Source organism: Echiichthys vipera (genome assembly GCF_963691815.1).
Source record: "Echiichthys vipera genome assembly, chromosome: 10".
NCBI classification, from domain to species: domain Eukaryota; kingdom Metazoa; phylum Chordata; class Actinopteri; order Perciformes; family Trachinidae; genus Echiichthys; species Echiichthys vipera.
In genome coordinates this window covers 17,106,065-17,125,990 of record NC_139835.1, presented here as the reverse complement: position 1 = coordinate 17,125,990, position 19,926 = coordinate 17,106,065, and the positions used below count along the sequence as shown (strand labels likewise).

At 41.4% G+C, this 19,926-nt stretch overlaps 1 protein-coding gene across 5 annotated transcripts in view; it reads right to left on the bottom strand.

Annotated features, from left to right (window-relative positions):
• The window catches only part of pkp4 (plakophilin 4), an 84,836-nt gene extending 68,964 nt beyond the window's left edge, over positions 1–15,872 (bottom strand). For 2 of the 5 annotated variants that reach the window (XM_083920971.1, XM_083920977.1), the window contains exon 1: positions 15,728–15,866. Coding sequence is in view for 1 of the 5 variants with exons in the window: in XM_083920974.1 (XP_083777100.1) it covers positions 15,728–15,784 (57 nt within the window). In the remaining 4 variants the exon portion in view is untranslated. Of the gene's footprint in view, positions 1–5,981; positions 6,080–15,727 lie in introns of those variants that run through there. The other 3 variants (XM_083920974.1, XM_083920972.1, XM_083920973.1) reach the window with 3 other exon arrangements.
• Between the last annotated feature and the right edge of the window lie 4,054 nt (positions 15,873–19,926).

The following is a 19,926-nucleotide window of genomic DNA, read 5'->3' as shown; positions in this document are numbered from 1 at the left end:
AAGCACGTATATTCAGGCTTTTAATGAAAACCCACTAAAATGTGCGACAGACTTTCCCATTGCCAGTAAGCCTCTCTGTTTATTTTTCTGGTGTGAAACATTAAATGTCCCTGAAAACAGGGTTAGTAAACTGTAGAAATCTGTGACACTATTACAGTAGTTACTTCTTTATATCTGTTACTTATTTAGTCTCTACTCAAACTAGGTCCGGTCAAATTTGGAACGATATTAAAGCGGTGCTTGGGTGGAGATGGATGGACTTTGTGACTGAGATGACAAAGAGGAGCAGGAGTTATGGCCAGAGCTATGCATGTCATTGCATTGCACAGGAAAAGCGGTAAAAAGGGGGGGGACTAAGCCTGTCCGCCCTTGTATCATGTTTCCATCCCTGCTGATCGGACCCGGAGTCATTTTTCCTGGGAATAAATGTCGAAAATGGTAACCTTTCCCACTCAAGACAAAAGTCAGACGTTAGTGGGTGTTAGTGGGGTTTTTTCCAGTGGGAAAGTGGCTTTATAGTACTCTTAGTCCATAATGGCAGCTTCGGGGTGACTTGAAGATTTGATATAAAGTAGCTTTACTGAATGGATCAATTTTGTGAGGACAGACATAATTAAAAGGGTTAAAGGGTCATTTACTGTCATGTAAAAGCACTCGCCAACTTAAATACGCCTGCACCCACACACTAACATACATACAAACATACATACACACACACACACACACGCACACACACACACACAAAAATGAGAAAGGAATTATTTAGCTCAGACTGACAGCCAGTTTGTGTAAACTGGTTGGGTTGTTTACAGTGAGAACATAAAGGTTTTTGGCCAGGGATGAGTCATGGGGGGGGGGGGGGGGGGTGTTGTTGTTAAGAAGTACGTGGGAGGTCCTCCAAACATTTGGACGAAATGCGACCCTGAGGTATTCTGGGAGTCTGTCACCAAGGCAGCGTGAGCATTTCAAGGTGTATAGGCTGGACCAGGTCATGTGCCAGCCCGGGTGTTAAATGACAGATAAGGTTATACTACTCCGAAGTATGTTAGTCCACACAGGATATTCCATGTATTCCACTGTCAGTCTCCCAAATACCTTTCCTGCTCATTCATAGTGTTGCAACATACCGCCCGGACTCCCTCCTACTTCCACTGCAGCCTGTGAATCAAGGCCATTTCTCTCGATTCCCAGAAAACACAGCGACAGGAAAGGGAAAAGCTGTTTGAGTTTGACAGAACTCCTCCTCCCTGACTTTTGCACAAACACAGAGAACAACACAGACAGGACTGACTGAGGGCACATTTTTAAGCTGACAGAAGTTGCTAACCCGGTCAGGGTGAACAAAAACCTTTTCTGCTTTCTCTCTCTGAGTATCTAGGACAAATAGAGGTGTGCAGCTATGAAAGCTTATTATAATAGTCATGTAAAATCACCATAGATTAAGTATAAAATGGGTCTTATCACACTTGACCTTTTTGTAACCCTCACTCTTTGATAAAACACGACTTCCATAAAGCAAAAAAAAAGAAAAAAGACTTACTAGCCCGTCAAAAAAGACATTTCCTCATGGCTTGACCAAAATCTGTGTTTATGATCTGTCCAAATGAATAATTCTCAGCAGTCTAAACCTGACTGTAGGAAAGTGCACACTGTGCAGACCATAGAACCACACAAAAAACAACATATAAAGGAAGGAAGGAAAGAACCCCCTATTGAAAGCACTATTAAGCAAAGAGAAAGTGCAACATGTATCCAGAGCCTACCTCTGAAATTCCCCATTATATCTGGTACAGAAGGATTTCCCTCTGCTTAGCTTTGAGTCCTCTGCGTCTCTGAGATGAGAGTGAAGACGATGCTGCTGCCAACCTACCGCAGTCCTAAAGGTGTACGGCTGACTGGTTCTTCAACATTTCTCTTTGTGTTTCCCACCAAATCCTGAGGGGAAAAATAACCTCGCTGAACTACCTTGCAGTTAAAAACTTTGGTGTGTGTCAAGCCCTTAGACGGTTGAAGAGAACGAGAAGTAGGCAAGAAGCCCAATCTGTGCAGCTTTCAAGGCTGTCATTAGGTTAATGCCTAGAGACCATACTGTGTAGTTCCCACAGAGTAAAGATGACCTCATTCTTGTCTAAACAATGAGGCAAACCAGTGTCTAATTATTAGCATTATGGATATTTCCCTTGACTTGGCAGAAAATAAACACTGCATAACAACATCTTTGAACATAAATAGTGATAAAAACAAACCTGGTTATTTTAAATAATCTCTCAGTGACATAACTGTCCAACATGCAATAATAGGCATCCCTTTTACAAAACATTCTTTCTAGTCAAAGCTAGATCTCCCCTTTAAAGTATCATAATCCTCAATGTCTCCAAGTCTGCCAAGAAAAAGTCTTAGCCTGGCCCCACCCTGATTTGTCGGATCAAGTGATCCGTTCTACTGACCTCGGTCTTCGGCCACTCCTAGGAGCTTCTTACACAATCCTTCTTGATTCGACTCGCTGTCTCCCAGATTCAGCGTAGGTTATGGTTCAAGTGAAAAAAAGGAAAAGGAACTTATACACTCTTGAACAAAATCTTAAAACTGTGGGAAAATTACAAATATTTGAATTTTGAATTGGTGGATCGTAACCAGGTTGTAAGTAGAGCTTCAAAGTGCAAAAAGAAGAGACAGGAGCTAGAGACAAAAAATAGAAAGTAGGCAATTTATGGAAAACTGCATTTAAAGCCTTCAAAACTCAATATCTCAGCTAAAATTAGTCTTTCGCATCATTTTCTGTCAAACATTCACACCGTCATGACCTCCTGATGGCAAAGGCAAGAAAGTTTTCTGTCTTTGAACGTGGCAGAAACGAGATATTTTGATGCAGCACATTGGAGGAGGCCCGATCAAGATCTGGGGAGCTTTTTCCTTCGGTGGAACAATGGAGCTTCAGGTTGTGCAGGGGGTTTATACGTTGGCTGGCTATGTGGAGATATTGCAGCGGGCATCTGAGGGCCCGTATTATGGTTATTGCGCTGCAGTCAGCATCAGTAAGGGCCTCAATTTGGGTTGAGGATCCCCATGTGTCTTTACGGACAGCCCATCGGATCCTCTGGTTCAGCACAGTTGAAACTGTTTCGGGTCTACCGCTTGAATTATTTGTCCCATGACCCTCAGGATCTTTTAAGAAATTTAAAATGACAGTCTTACTGCGTCCAGTCCAACCTCTGCAGCGATGGTACGTTGAGAGAGCCCTCATTGTTGAACTTGTGCAGCTGTCATGACAGTGTGAATGTCTGATAGAGAATTATGTGAAAGACTGATTTTAGCACAGATTTTGACTTTTTAAGGCTTTAAATGCAGTTTTCCATAAATTGCCTACTTTATATTCCTAGCTCCTGTTTCTTCTTTTTGCATTTTGAAGCTCCATTTACAATTACTAGTAAATCTACTTAAAGATTTTGTTCAGGAGTGTAGCATGTGTGTAGTCTTACAGGCTCGGAAGAGAGCGTTGCTCATGACAGATCTACTGTCCCAGATTTAAACACTGCCTTCTTGCCTCAATTTCATCTACAGACATGAATTCATCAGTTCTCTGATACCTCTGAAAGCCACCTGTGCCTTGTGTCACCTTCCCCGGGGAGCACTGCAGCAGCAAATATAATATCAGCCGTCACACAGGCTACGTTTACATGCACAGAGGAAACCAGGTTACTGGGAGAAATCAGGTTAAAGCAAGAAACCAGAGAACGTGTTTACATGTTATCATAATAACATGATTATTGTACCTCCTGTGTTTACATGCAGTAAGCACATTTCTCCAAGGGCGTAGGTGTATCAGTGATTTATCATTCTGAAACCAGAAGAATTGTTTTCTTTTGTGGCCAGAGAGTTTGGATCATAGACTGTATGAAAAAAGGTTTGGATTGATGGCGCGATGAGAGGTCGGGCTCTTTTGTGGGAGAGCTCACAGCCGACTGTGTTCATGTATCTAAATTTTACAAATTGCATCCACTTAAACAGTTAAAACCAACTTATTTCTATTTCTGTTTTTGTCTGACATTAATTTGGACTGAAGGATGCACCACTATGAGTAATAATGTTTCCTTTCATGCCGCTGCACTGCTGTCACATTGATACTGCCTCCCTCAGCCTGTAGCATCTGTAATGCAGTCATGTCATGTGCTCTTTGAAAACTATGCTGGAAACCTAATTAAACACTGACAAATAAAGTTCCTTAATCCTAATCCGTCCTTGCTTACGTGACATTTAAGAAATCATGTTACTGCAGAAATCTGACAGTAATAACATAAATGCACTGACTTCCTTTATTTCCCACTTTTACATCATCAAGGAAAAATGCATTCACCTCAACACATGCAGTGTTCTATTAAATCAACAGGTCTATTGTCTGTCAGTCAGCAGGGAGGATGATTTGTCTTCAGGAGGCCGAGTGACACCAAGTGACAGACATTCAACACAGAAAAATGGAGGGGTGGGGAGGATGGGGGGGGGGTGGGCGGGCTGTGAAATTATTAAAAATTAGTCTGAATTTCAATTTCAGGGAGTCTTGGAGAAGCAGCAGTTCAAATGCTGATTGCTCCCACTTACTGAGGTAAAAAGATCCGGGAGATCTACAGCTTAAACGAGCAGAGAGCTGGAATATTACGGAATAAACAGCAGGCCCCATCCCTCATCTCTACTGCACCTCTTTTTAGAGACAAAAGACATTACCTCCTTCTTAAAACTTGTTTCGAGTTCCACGTACAGAACTTAAAAGCAATCCATGAAGTGAAATCACAAAAACAACTACTCATAAGAGCTATGTTGTGTACAGTGAGCTAATAAATATTTTACTGTGTTTCAAGCATTCGACTTGTAAGCTTCCGGCATCGCTCCGGATGTCTGAAACAAACATGAAGTGGTTAAACAAAAGTGCATGTTTGATATATATCGAAGCTGGAATGAGGAGAGCAACCATGAGGCAAGGAGAGCTGATATTGTGCAGGTTTTTAAAGACTACACTTTGATATTCCCTGGTTCTGACAACTTCGACTTGTGCAGGGGGTGCCGATCAGTGAAATCCTCTGGTGTCATTTTTTTTTTTAAGAAACCCCACATGCTCCCAGGCCCCTGTAGCACATGGCTGCCCCATGGCACTTATCTGGAGTGACCCAGTAGCATTATGTAGCATGTGAAAGCTTTGTGGGGAGAAATACGGTCCCATTGCTAATCTCCCTAGCAGCTACAACAACGTCCCTCAATACCCACAGTGGCTAATTGCTTCTTTCACACAGTGTATTGACTTCCTTGAATAAAACTAACATTTGTGATCGGGCAAATTCATTCATCAGAATTCACCAAGATGAATCATACATCTCAGCCTGGATAAAACCCAAGAATGACAACAAAGGTAGAAAAACATGTTTGCTTAAAACAGCATTCACGACAGCAACATTATGTTTTTTTTTTCTCTGGATTCTTAAACAATTTCTGAAATCCCCTACCGCACACACTATTAGGGCTAAACACGTGGTTAGGGAGTGCTGACTGAAGCCCTGAAAAAGTAATTGCTCAGAGCTGATTTTGAAAATATGGGTGACACAAATATAACAATGGCGCTGCACATACTGCATGTTACTGATTAACCTTAACCTCAGACAGTACACTCCTAAAGTACCCGCATACTATGACTTCTTTGTAGGTGCCACATGTGGAAAATTCTTTTGAGGATGACAGATTCTCTGTATGCGCATGATGGACTTGCCAGCAGCAAAACACACAAAAAAAAGTTATTATTAGATCCCTAGATGTTTCACTTTCTGCTGCTCTCAACAGCTGAAAATGCTTTGCTCATATGGACACACCCAGCACAGCAAAAGAATGTCTCCTTTCCGGAGCAGGAATGGCCTTACATGCACACACAATCACTCTATCAATCATTACCCTGAATAAGCTACAGAGAATGATGTAGCATCCTTTAAATAGATACATACCCACCTTTCTGCTGATATAGGATTAACTACGGTGAGAAGTGTGCGGCTGTGTAGAGTGGATCAATAGTCCGACAGCATCTCTTCCACGAGACGGACATGCAAAAGAAGTAATTCAGAAGCCAAGCCTACCTCACACCTTGAACCTCTCCCTGACAAATGTTGCAATAACCGGAGGCCTATCTGAGCATGTGTATCCACGGGGCAGGGTTTGCCTTGGAGTAAAGGCAGGAAACACAGTCATATTCAACACGCACACCCACAGAGACTAATGCCACTCGCACACTCCCAGAGCTGCACTTTATCTTGCAAGATATGTTTACTCAAAAGGAGGACAAGGGGAAGATGGCTGCAGACCAAATAATCCATGTTTGCACTGTGCAGCAGTAAAAACACAAGCCTTACTTTCCATGAAGAACTTCCTACAGCGATTACTCACCCCAACATCATTTCCTCACAACAATATCTAAATTGATGGGGAGCAGAGGGGCTCAACTGAAGTCCCATCAGATGTTTCCAACATGTCAGCACCAGTAATATGTCGCAGCCGATGTAGACGTAAATGATTCTGATTGCATGTAAATCCCTTCAACAGAATTAGAGTTTGCGCTTGACAGACGAACTTCATCCTGACGCACATTGTTAAGACACCCTAATGCCTTTCTGTGTACAATTACAGTGCAAATACAACAAATACAGCAGCAATGCTTCCCAAGAAGAAACTGCAGCTCTGTACATCTCTAGAGAAGTCCAAGACAAATGTTAACGGGAGAATTTATGCACTAAGGTAATAGAAAAAAAATATTGTGGATTTAACCTTGTTTAACACAGTTACAATGTGTTTAATCAATGCTGCAGTTTCACCCTACACACTCCATTGTCCTCCTCCTGTGGCAAACCTTTTTTCACCGCTGAGCATATTAGATTGTCATCAAATGATCATGTGTAGGGGCGGCCCATAGCTCACTAGGTAGAGTGTGCACCCCACATAGGCTCAGTCCTTGTTCTGCCCCTTCGCTGCATGTCGACCCAACTCCTCGCAGCCCTTTCCTGTCATTCTTCGGCTACACTAATAAAAAAGAAATGAAAGCACTAAAAAAATCTTTCAAAAAAGAAATCACTTTTGGATTTTATGCGCGACAGATATACTGAGATCACGTGAACAGGGGGAAATTGAAAAGGAAATTTGCATAAGAAATGTCCCACTATTGGCAGTGTCCTGGCTCTCACAATGTAAGTAAGGTCTTTCTGAGGTGAATAACGGAGCTCACCGAGCACCTTCTGGTAAGACTGATTACAGCAAGAGATGATCAATCACAAAGCTATGAATTGTACAAGTTTAGCTTAGCCGACTGCTTCTTCATAAAATGAGCAATTTTATATGTTGTGATGAATTGGGAGATAAAATAATGATGCTTTTACATTAACTGTCTCGCTCTGAAATATAAAAGAACACTTTGTATGACAGAGTAGTGAGAAATGAAGATTATTAATATATGACCATCTATCCATTTCTGTCGTGTTCATGATGATTTAGATGTGGCTATGACTCATAGCAGACATATTTCAGCTACATGGCTGTATTTCACCATGTTAAAAGCAAGATAAAGACTGAGGGAGAATATCTGTCAATAGCTATCCCTGTAAGGTGTGCTCTGATTTCTTCGACAACTACAAATTGAGCTAATAGTCGCTGTAGCTGCTCTACTTACACAAGTAGAAGAACAACAAACAAGTAGAAGAACAACAAATAAAAAGTTTGACATTCTGAAATGAACTTTGGGAACCAAACATGACATTCTCAGGGGTTAAAAGGATAGTTTGGCTTTTTTTGAAGTGGGACTGAGGTTCTTCTCCATAGTCAGTGCATTACCTACAGCAGATGACAGTAAGCACGCCGCCAGTGTGGAGAAGCAGACAGCAGTACAGACACAGAAGCTGCTGTGGACGGGGCAGTACCTGCAGCAAAATGTACTCACCTTAAAAAAAGGCCACCTAAAAGAGTCAATATCAGTTTCAGTGTATGCTATATTCAGAAGATTTTCACTGCTTGTCAGACGACCCTTTCCTTTTGCATAACATTTTCTCAATGTATACCTATGCATAAGAGGAACTGCGCTGTGCAATGTATTACACCGCCACAGACCTGCTGTTGTGGTCCGATTTTCTGCAGTTTATGGTATAAACAAAACAAAAAAACAGAGTCTTTATGATGACAAAGAATAAATGCTGTTCACTGTGGAGACAAGAGGATCCCTTTATGAGCAGGTGTACACAGAAAGAACTCTTGCAGAGGGAAACTGAATGGCTGAGAGACAGAAAGGAAACTCTTTTGGAAACTGGAGGAAAGCCCTGTCTGATGGCAAGGCAATGCAGTTACATTCTAAATATAGTGAACACTAAAAATGAAACTGATTTATTTTACGTTTGCCTTACTTTAGTCGGTATCTAATTATAAAAGCAAGGAATCTTCCTGTATCTGTCCTTGCATATCTCTAGAACAGTTGATCCGATCTACTATACCTAGCAGGTGTATTGCTGGGGACCAAGGGAGTTCCGTGACAAATTTGGTGCAATTTGGCCAGATGGCGGTGCTATAACAACTTTTTAAACGCGAGTCTCAGACAAAAATCTATTTTTTTCCTGCATCTTGTTTTTTTCTGCTACTCCTCCTACAAATTCTGACAAACAACGCTGCAAGCAGCAATACCGGGAGCACAGGCTCCAGATGTGGCAACAGCCCTGAATGGGCACTGAGCTAATCCCTTTAAAGCGAAAAACAATTTGTGAGCCTGAAAAGTTGTGTAGGAGTAAATGTGTACAATGTATTGAATTAAGTGTTATATGAATTTAAAACTGCTCATGAAATCATGAATAACCATGAAACCGGGCATGATGTCTGAGAAAGATGAAATCCTCTGCACAGTGACCCTGACTTGGTGAACTTGGGAAGGAAACCCTTGTTCCTGTGCAGTATTGTGAACCCAATTTAAAGAGGAGGCTGGATAAGGAAAGGCATGACCATTTACTTCCTGACAGCTGATTTGCATTGGCACTGTCTGCTCTGTGCTTCCGAGTGGACACTTAGCAGGGGTCATGGAACGACATGGTGCTGCCCATTCAAATTTGAGTGCAGCTACTGAACCAGTTAACCAATATGTTACAGTGCCGATATGCAGTTTCAAAGCCTTTTTGGCACGATAAAGTCCTATGACTTGCTGATACTTGTATTCCATTGCAATATCATGCCGTTTCTATCGCACAGTTTACTGTAAATGTATATGGATGGAAGCCTCTAAACAGATGGAGATAACTTAACACTAAACTGGTGATTTGATGTTCTTTTGCAAACATTCTTGCTTGTAGTCGAAAGCAGGCCGATCTTGAAAGTGTATCTGAGAAGTTCTCATGTTACCTGACCAGGTCTTGATGTGGCAAGAGTTAAATAATTTAGCTCATTTCACTGCTCAAATCAGAAATGCTAACAACATATTTGAAATAACCAGAACTAACAGTATTTGCAACTTCTTCAGACTGGTCAGGTCGCCTCAGCGTGTGGCCTAACATTGCCCTAATCTGACCTCCTTAACATTGACATCGGTCTTCACCTGGAAGTGAAAAAAGTAAGCCAAAATAAAAGAAAGTAAATAAATAATGGCTGAATGGATTTGGTCTGTGCACCGATTGCTTTTCAATTACCCTGTTTTTCAATTACAGCGCTGTAGAGTAAGGCCTGGCTGCACTGCTTATCATTTATGGGATGGCTTAGAAAAACACTCTGGCTGGTTTGTGCTAAGCAGAGATAGCAGAAGGGGAGGAGAATGCCTGACCTTTGGCAGGCTTTATCCCAGCACTGTACATCCGGTAAGCCAGACTACTTTGTAGTGGGTGGTTGTATGTGGGATGTGTCAGAGATGGCGGGTTTCAGTAAATAACAAAGCTAAAGAGGCAATAAGAAAAAAAAAAAAAAAAAGACAGCTGCAATTTTTATTGCAAACTATTCTTTACAGTGCACAATCAAAAGCTAACGTGCAGCTGGTGGGCCGAATCTTACACCTGGTGTGCCTATTAAAGTCAATGCTAACCATAAGTGATGACACGACCACATTACATTAAATTAGATTCATTTAGCTGACGCTTTTATCTAAAACGACTTACAATGAGTGCATTCAACCATGAAGATACTACCCAGAAAGTGCAAGAATCACGAGTCTAAAAAAATTCATCCAATAAAAAAAGCAAATGTACAGGGATAACACAACTGAGAATAAACCTTGAAGAACAACTGAATATTAAATATTCTAACTGAATATATATTAATTTAACTGAAATAAGTGAAGTGTGCAAAAATCAATCCCTGTACCTTAACCATCAGGACACTGACATGCATTGAACCATGATGCAAGAAGACAGAAGGAATGTAGTAACTTTAGTAAATGTCAGGTCAGCCAACCAGCATCAGCTGGCCTTTAAAACGATGACTTAGGTCAGATGAGTACACACTGTATTTTTTCATTTTATTGGCTTAGTTTAACAAAAGATCATGGGACTGTTACACAGATAGACAAAAGGCAAATACCTCCAACTGCATTGTCACTTTGTACAGAAGGGAATGTAGGGTTTCTGTTAGATGGCACGGCAACCGATGGATAATCTATCAAAGCGGATTTAATTGAAAAAATAAATCACACCTTGCAAGTTTGTCAAATAAATTCCCCTTAAGTTGTGGACGTGTATGACTTTGCAGTTGTGTAGAGGTACGCACGTTTTTTAAAGGTATTTTCTCAAATTTATATCTTTATTGTGCAACAAACTACAAGTGTGATTCTTCTGCAAATCTTTTCTTATATACAATGTTTGACATAATAATATGCTATTTCTCATCCCAAGAGCCACAAATGATGTGCACCCTCTCACCTACGGGTGAGAAATGTTTTTTCATCATTTCTGGGATATTGGCTGCAGCACGAAATCTTAAATGATCTGAGAGCACCTGTAAGTGAATGGCCATCCCAAAATAAGTGGGCTTTGGCATTGTCCGGGGTTACTGGTGCATACAGAGTAAAATGCGCGTTGGATGCTAGTGTCACAGGATTTCCTGAGACGAGAATGAGCCAGGTGAATGAAAAAGCGGGATGGGTTTGTATTAAGCTGGTAGCATTGGAGTCACATTTTCTCTAGTGAAACATTAAGACATAGGACAGAAATGGGCTGGTTATTCCGGAACATGTCTCTGCTTCTTGAGGTAGATCTGCTAACTAAGCTTTGCTGTAGAGATTGAAAAATACTTGAAGTGCAGTGTCTTGTTCGTTGAAGTTGTATCAAACTGAGCACAATTGCCTTAAGGCTACAGGTTTTTCAGCTTTGATGTTATTACGATATCAAGTTACTCTGATAGAAAAAAAGAAAAGATACAGTATAAGCTTTGATATCTCCCAGCCCACACCTGCCTCACAGCGAATGCAAAAAGAGCTATAAAATGCCATTTAAATGTCATTTTCTTGAACTGTATATGTTAATTTCCAATGTCAACAACTCCCCTTCTCAGGAGTTAGTTTTACTTTGTAGCAGACTTTTAAATGCTTTGACATTTAAGAAGTGAATCTTATACATCTTGGCAGAATTCTATGAAAGCACATGCAGCAGACAAGCCCTCAGATTGTTTCAGTTGTCAGTACGGGGAAGAGGCGTAATCCTTGTGGTCACTAGAATGTAACCTGACAGTGGCGAGATGCCTTCACCTTCAGACTAAATCCAGCCACTGAGTGCACTCACATACCACTCTGGGATGTTACCTGATCCCACAAACAAGCTATTTGAGGTTTTAAAAAAAAGTCTAAACCAAGAAGCACACAGTGACTGGTCAATTGACAGAAACTGTTTAAGTTATCTGTCAGTCCGACATTTCATAGACTGAACAATCGATAAAGAAACAAAAAGACACATAAATCAATAATGGATATGCCATGGAAACATCTAGTGGTGCCCTTTTAAAATAAAGAAATGAATAGAAGCTCGGTTTGTTACCAAATTTCATCCAGTTGATTTATTATTTTGAGCACTGAAGAAAGAAGCCAGTGGACCAAGCTCAGACTCTAACATTAAACCTATATTGCTCTACGGGTCAGAGATATGGAGGACATCCAAGACCACATGGCGAACGTACAAACATTCATTAACAGTTGCCTGAGGTGGAGCAACCACTGGCCAGATACCATCAGCAACAATGATCTCTGGCAGAGAGCGGGCCAACAACCTGTGGAGGAGGAGTTCAAGGGAAAAAGACAGGGAACCATCAGCCAAACACTCAGGAAAACTTAATACAAGCCTCACCAGGCAGACACTTCGATGGAACAACCAAGGCGAGGTTGGCCGAAGAACACCTCAGGGAGGGAGACTGTCATCAAGCAGAGGGGGCTGACATGGAAACAGCTGGAGAGGAAAACCCAGGACATAAGACTGGCAAACTGTGCAGTAAACAGCCTTTAATGCTCCATGAAAAAGGAGCGACGGGTGCTGGTAAGTAAGTAAACAAGTCAGTTTGCAAGACTGTTTTTGTTACTTACAACAATATGGCATGTGGATCAAAAATGAATTGTTCAGCATTAAGTGTCACCCTAGGTTTTGACATGTCTTTATGATTGTAGAGGCTACAGTTTCATGCAGTGTTTTTTTTATTATGTCATGCACTGGGATTGACTCCCGTACCGCCCCTACGTCTGCCATCAGTAAAGAGAGAGCATTTGCCTGGGGTGATAATGTGAGTAGCACTTTGAAATATTCAGCAAGGTATTATGTGCCCTTTTTAGGTCATTCTACCGCCCATATAGCGTTAGATAGATGGGATTGTTTGAGCAATGAATTTGCAGGAAGACCCAGTAGTGAGGCTACGTGTAGATCAAACAACAGTTGGAAAAGCTCTGTCCCTTCGCTGCTGCTGTCCACATAGCAGACACTGAGGAGGGGCAGTCTCTCAGACTCAGCATGTCAGGCCAATGGAGGGCTTTTTTTACTGGACAAAAATCTATTGTTCACCTAATCTCTAAAAGTGCTGACATGCTTCGTGTTCTGTATTATCTTTAGCTGTCCATGGGTCCAACCAAAGCATGAAATCTGGGATCTATCCGGGAATCTATCTACATATCTAGTTAGATCAACAATCAGCCAGCAGCCGCACATGCCAAGGCTTATCCACACAAGTCTTGCGAGACAGAGCACATGCAGTATGCTTTTTAAATTGGTTTGATTTTAACATATGATGGGTAAGCATGCCTAATATAAGCGTGCTATGCTTCAAAAGCATGATTCACAATTAAGCTTGGAATCCTCCTGTCTATTAATACTGTGTTGAACTGTCACACACTGACAACATGTTTTATAATAATAATACAAATCCATCTGCTCCCCGTTTTCAGTCTCCAGATTGATAGAACAAATACAGATTTTACAAAATGGAAATTCCCTACTCTACAAGGCTACATGTGGTTTGCTCTCAAAGGAGGCAGGAAAGAAACTCTCTTTAGACCACACCATGCAAATGTGGGATGGAAAAAAGCTGCAGTATGTGGGGCGGGATTGAATTGGATGAAAATTTGCTATTAACTATTATGGACTACTGATTATACTGATGGACTAACACAAAAAGCTGACTAAATCAGTTAAACCTCTACTGTTTAAGAGCACTTGATTGAATGGCGCACAAGGGATGCTGACCCTCTCTTGACTGGCCGAGGGAAGAGGTTGATACTTCAGCACTTTACTTTAAATACAGACGTGTGTAACAAGGCAAATAACAAATGTGTTTCCAGAATTACAGGCTGTGAGTTGAAGACTGGAAATACTTTCCCTTTATTAAAAGAGGGGGGAACCAAGCTGAAAAAAGCAAATCTGACATGTAACACGGGGGTGAGGGCTTAAGCCTTGATGTCAGACCAGAATTAGGGGGTGAAAAAAGTAAGAGAAGGAGAGGCCCGCCAAAGGGCGCTAAACTATTCAACTGTTGTCAGTTCCCATTAAAAAGAACTCACCATAAAGACTGGGTCAAACAATCACACAAACGGCATTTTGCAACTGTTTGTGTTTTTGTCTACCGGGGCACAAGGTTGTACTTTGTGCAGATTTTTTCTTACATCTTCTAGTACCCGCAGAATCAGTACAGAAAGTTTCCCAGACGTATCACTATCTTGTACAGAGCATGACAAATGAAACTGACAACGGGTTGGCTGAATGTCTGACGAGCTAAAACCTCTCCCCTTGTGCCAAACACAGTGTCACTGCTTAGAGTCCACACAGAAATTACAAGGGAGAAAAAAACCTGAGGGAGAATCTGACTCTTCTAACCAAGTCCCGCTGTACAATTCCACAGTGAACCACCCTCAATGGCTGTCAGCTGTGTGGCAGTGTGTGTCTCAAGCCGTAATGTGAATCACGAGGAGAGCAAACTAGCGATTCCTTTTTTGAGTGTGCATGCGTGTGTGCGTGTGTGTAAGAGAGATTCAGTGTGTGTGAGAGAGAGATTGAGTGTGTGTGAGAGAGAGGTCATGTATGATCTAATTTGCCATGCACTTCCATTGTTGGCTGAAATAAAACTACCTCAGTGATGCAGGCAGATAACCTTTTCCACACCTGCATGGCAACAGAGGAGACTTGAAGCACTGCTCCCCAGCATCTTTCATGTGATAACAGGGGGCTATGAGACTTGACCTTTGGTGAATAGCCATCACAACAAAATTAATAACTTCAATCTTAGTGGGTTTTTTTCTGTTCTAGCCACGTGACACAAAGGGATTAAAGTAAAATGGCTAATTCTCCATTACCCCTTGTAATGACATTTCTCACACTGCGAACACTGGGTACATAGAAATATGAGCTGAAGACTAAGAAAAAGGGTTTTAGGTTGTATGTGTAGACAGTTTTGTGCATTTCAAATCAGACCTACTTTATTTAAACCAAAGTAGGACAAGCAAGGCAATGGACACGTTCCCCTTCTAAGGGTATATCTGAGTGAGGTCAAATAACCAGGCTAAATGAAAATGATGCATTTCTTTGATTAGCTTCCGGGGGAATAACCATCTGGTCCTAAAAGGTAGTATTCTTGCACAATGCAAAAGCAGTGAGACCGCACTGCCACGGTCCACATTAAAAGAAACGCCCCTGCTTAAAATGCAGATTAGGGTCATTAAATATGGCGTAGTTTGAACGTAGCGAGTGAACGTGAGGGTAAAGGTAAGCTTTATCTTGTGAGAGCAGAAGAGTCGGGATCTCCGCCCTTCGGCGACCTCGCATTCCAGAGATTCCCACACTCTAAGCTCACCTGCCTTCCCCTTTACCACTTTGCGACACGATATCAAGGGCAATGTGAGAGAGAATTGAGCTTTTTTTTGGACCGGAAAACTAACGCCGGAACAGTTTCTGTACGTGAGCCAGCTTTAAGTTTTCATCTCAACGGGTTGTGCATCGAGAGCAGCGCGTGAAGGTCCATCAAAGGTGTGCGTTGTTAGCGATGACTCGCTCACAAGATCAAGATTAACCGAATATTAGATCCTCTCCCGCTGTGAAGAAGCCTAACTGAAGTTTGCCCTGTGCCACACACACAGACACAAAAGACTATACTTTTCTTTAAACGGGGAATTCAAGACTTTCTGAGTTCAAGTAGCAGAGTAGACCACCCTACCTTACGCACAGATGCTTTCTTTCCCCCAAAATTATTCCGCAGTTAGTAAAGGAGCTGGGAAACAGCAGTTAAATACCTTGGGGGGTGTGTTGTTCCGCTGGCTGAGCTGCGGCTCGGATCTACATTGGAACATGCAACTTAATCGGTAAAGTCCCGACGTTTAGTCCATTGCATGTGGAAGAGGGAAACACGTCTCCATAGTCGGGAGAAGGAAGAAGACGACCTCTTTTCGCTGCTCCCTGCTCCCAGCAGCAGTCCCAGGCAATGCGAGCGTGCATGACGTCAGTGGGAATGTGGGAGGGCAAGTGCGCACTCCTGATTGGTTGCGATGGGAGCGGGGGGCGTTCCGTAGGAGGTTCGCAGTGTTGAATGAACCAATGAGTGTAGAGGGGATAGTTTCCTTGGTTACGAATTTTTTTATCAACCACACTGTAGCTATGGATGGATAGCACAAGGTAAGCTAGGGTTCAGTGGGTTAAATGGTCATTTTGCTCGCATACCAAATATTTGATAGCAGATACTAGGCTCCGAGTGTACCAGTGTTCCTGTTCACAATGTTTGTTATATTTCCATGTGTTCGACTTCCCCCTTTTTCTAGGGTTAGCTTAACCGAAACGGTAATAAAACAGTTACTCCTCCGTGGCACCTCTCCAGCTCACCTGACTTGTTGTAAATGGGTGTATACGTTTGTGTGTCCCAGTCTTATTGTTGAACTGTTAGGGTTGCAACTAACTATTATCGATTATTTTCTTCTTAACTGAGAAGCGAACTTGTAAAAATGCCTAACAGGATTTCAGTTGATTTTATTTGAGTTGTTTAGCTTATTTTTTTGTGGGGGGCAGAGGGACAGGAAATATACATATACGAAGGAGTTGGGGCATGTTTGCTTGTTCTGCTATAATTATGTGCCGAATATTTACGTCAGCATGCCATTTGGTGTTAATATATAAAAAGTAACTAGAAAATGCAATTTCTGAAGATATTGTAGTGTGCTGACTGCTGAAAAGCTGGCTGGCTACATCTTTAGAAAGGGCATAAATTTTCCCCACATTTTCAAGTAAAATGATGTGTGAAGAGTAAAAATGACAAGTTTTTCTGCTGGTGTCCCCTGTAACAGTTGAGTCCCCCACTCTAAGGCAATCTGTCCAATACACTAATATAAAATTCTGAGAAGTGCAATTTTACTAAGCTTCTAAGAAGGTTGAATATTTTAAATCAAGTTCAGTTATACCCAAAATGTATGGAAGATGTGAAACATTTTCAAGTTTCTATGTGAATGCATGAATGAGTAGAAGGCAGTTGAATTGTGGGAAATTTTGAATATTTCTGAAAGTATGAAAGGTATGACTCATCTCATCTCATCTTCAACCGCTTATCCGGGGTCGGGTTGCGGGGGCAGCAGCTTTAGCAGGGGACCCCAAACTTCCCTTTCCCGGGCCACATTAACCAGCTCTAACTGGGGGATCCCGAGGCGTTCCCAGGCCAGGGTGGAGATATAATCTCTCCACTTGGTTCTGGGTCTTCCCCGAGGCCTCCTCCCAGCTGGACGTTCCTCGAACACCTCCTTAGGGAGGCGCCCAGGGGGCATCCTTACTAGAAGCCCGAACCACCTTAACTGGCTCCTTTCAATGCAAAGGAGCAGCGGCTCTTCTCCGAGTTCCTCACGGATGGCTGAACTTCTCACCCTATCTCTAAGGGAGACTCCAGCCACCCTCCTGTGAAAACCCATTTCGGCCGCTTGTACCCGCGACCTCGTTCTTTTGGCCATGACCCAGCTTTCATGACCATAGGTGAGGGTAGGAACGAAGATTGACCGGTAGATCGAGAGCTTTGCCTTCCGGCTCAGCTCTCTTTTCGTCACAACGGTGCGGTAGAGCGACTGCAATACCGCCTGTGCTGCTCCGATTCTCCGGCCAAACTCACGCTCCATCGTCCCCTCACTCGTGACCATGATCCCGAGGTACTTGAACTCCTTCACTTGGGGTAAGGACTCATTCCTATGACTGAGAAAGGTAATGAATGTTTGAATGAAGTTTCTACATAACATTCTACAAAAAAGTGGATCTCGTTAGACAGCACAACACCAGGGGGAAATAATAATAAATATGGAGAATAACATACTTTCAGCATTCACGCCAATAATCTAGCTCTGCGTTTAAAAAAGAGACCTTTATGTCCGCTGGAGACATGTGCAAGAAATAACAATCACCTTCCAGAACAGAACAGAATTGAGATTTGAGGAGTGCATGGGATTATTTAAGATCAGCAGAGAAAAAAATCCTTAGATGTAAGAATAAAAACCTTAAGGCTGAGCTGAGCACAGAATTTAAGAAAATGCAAGCCATGTTTGATAAGAATTTATGTATGGTAAAGAGAAACTCTAACAGAGGTCTTTCGCTGCATATTGATTACCTACAAACCCACAACCATCTACAATTCTGGAATGAAATAAAGAAATTGGGTCCCAAAAAGTCTAAAGTTATTCCTATGGAAGTAAAGCTAGATAATGGGGAATGTAGCTCTATATTGAGGGTTGTATTGCAAAAATGGGAGGACTTTGCAGATCTGTTTTTTGGCTGTAAGAGTTCATTTGATGAGATCTTTTTAAAGGAATTAATCAATTTAAAAGAGCAATTGGAATGTGACCTAAAAGCTGGCCTAAATAATAGTAATCCATTCCTGAATAGAGCATTTTAAAAGAATTGAAAAGTGTAAATCGATAAATGTAAAGTGAAAAAAGCTGCAGTAATTGATGAAATTTCAAATTAATTACTGAAGTGGCCGAAAAATGTTTGAGGTCTTATATGAATTATTTCAGTTTTGTTTTGATAATAGCATTATGCCGGAACAGTGGCACAAGTCCATTATTAAACCAATCCCTAAGTCTGCTAAAAATGACTCCAAGCTTCCACTTAGATAGGGTTATATGGTCTTATCAGTTGTGTGTATAAACTATATTCATCACTTTTGAACAGTAGACCACCTGGAGAGGACAGGAGTACTTGTGGATGAACAGAATGGATTTAGGAAGGTCAGGGCATGTATTGATCATATGTTTGTAATATCTTCTATTATTCATTTACGGATTAGGGTTAATAGATTTACTTTTGTTTGTTTTATTGATTTTAAGAAGGCGTTTGACTGGGTCGACAGGGAAATGCTTCAGTATAGGTTGTTAAAAGCAGGAGTTAATGGGAAATTTTATTATGTCTCTGTATCAAGCACCTGCTGCCTGTGTCTAGGTTAATAAATATACAACTGGATGGTTTACCAAACAGTTTGGTGTAAAGCAAGGAGATGTATTGTCCCCAACATTGTTTTCTATTTATGTGAATGATTAAGCAATTCAGATTAAAGCCTCTTCACTTGGATTGAAAGTTGATTACCAAATCATTAATATTTTGTTGTATGCCGATGATGTATTTTTACTTGCTGACTGCGAGAAAGATTTGCAGATTATGTTGAACATTGTTGCAGAATGGTGCTGGAAATGGAGACTAGTGGTAAATCAAGATAAATCTAAAATAGTACATTTCGAACAAAAGTCCCAGGGGAGAAGTTCTTTTTGCTTTAATTTGGGTTCATCTGTTTTGACGTACACTGATCAGTATAACTACCTTTGTTTGACACTGGATGAGCACATGACATTTAAAGATGGTATTAATGTCCTTTCCCAGTCTGCAGGGAGAGCTCTGGGATCTGTACTCAACAGGGCTAAACGTTGCGGTAACCTAGGCTTTTATGCCTATACACAACTGTACTATTCATGTGTATGTCCTGTGTCTGATTATGCGTCTGGTGTTTGGGGTTTCCCTGAACAAACAAAGGTTACAATATGGTGCATTATAGAGCGATTTGCTCTATTGTTTAATAAAAGAGTGTTACAGTTTAGAACCCTATGTTAATTATAATCTAAGTAAAGGCCAAAGACCACTGTGTGCACAGTTACCTTTGGAACCCTTTCACTAGCTCTGGAGACAGGCAGGTTCAATGATATTCCAGAGGAGGACAGGATCTGTTGGATGTGTGACCTAGGTGTGATTGAGATTGAGAATGAGATTCATTTTATGTTTTATTGCCCAGTTTACAATGATTTGAGGAATGTATTTTTTACTAAAATGTCCTCCAGTAATGCTAATTTCTTTTGGTTAGATGAATATGAAAAATTGGAGTTGTGCTTTAAAAAGGGAACCTTTTTTGTAGAAAATGTTCTTGGTAAAGCCTGTATTAAATCTGTATTATATGATGGTGTATTATAAACCCATGAGGGTTGGG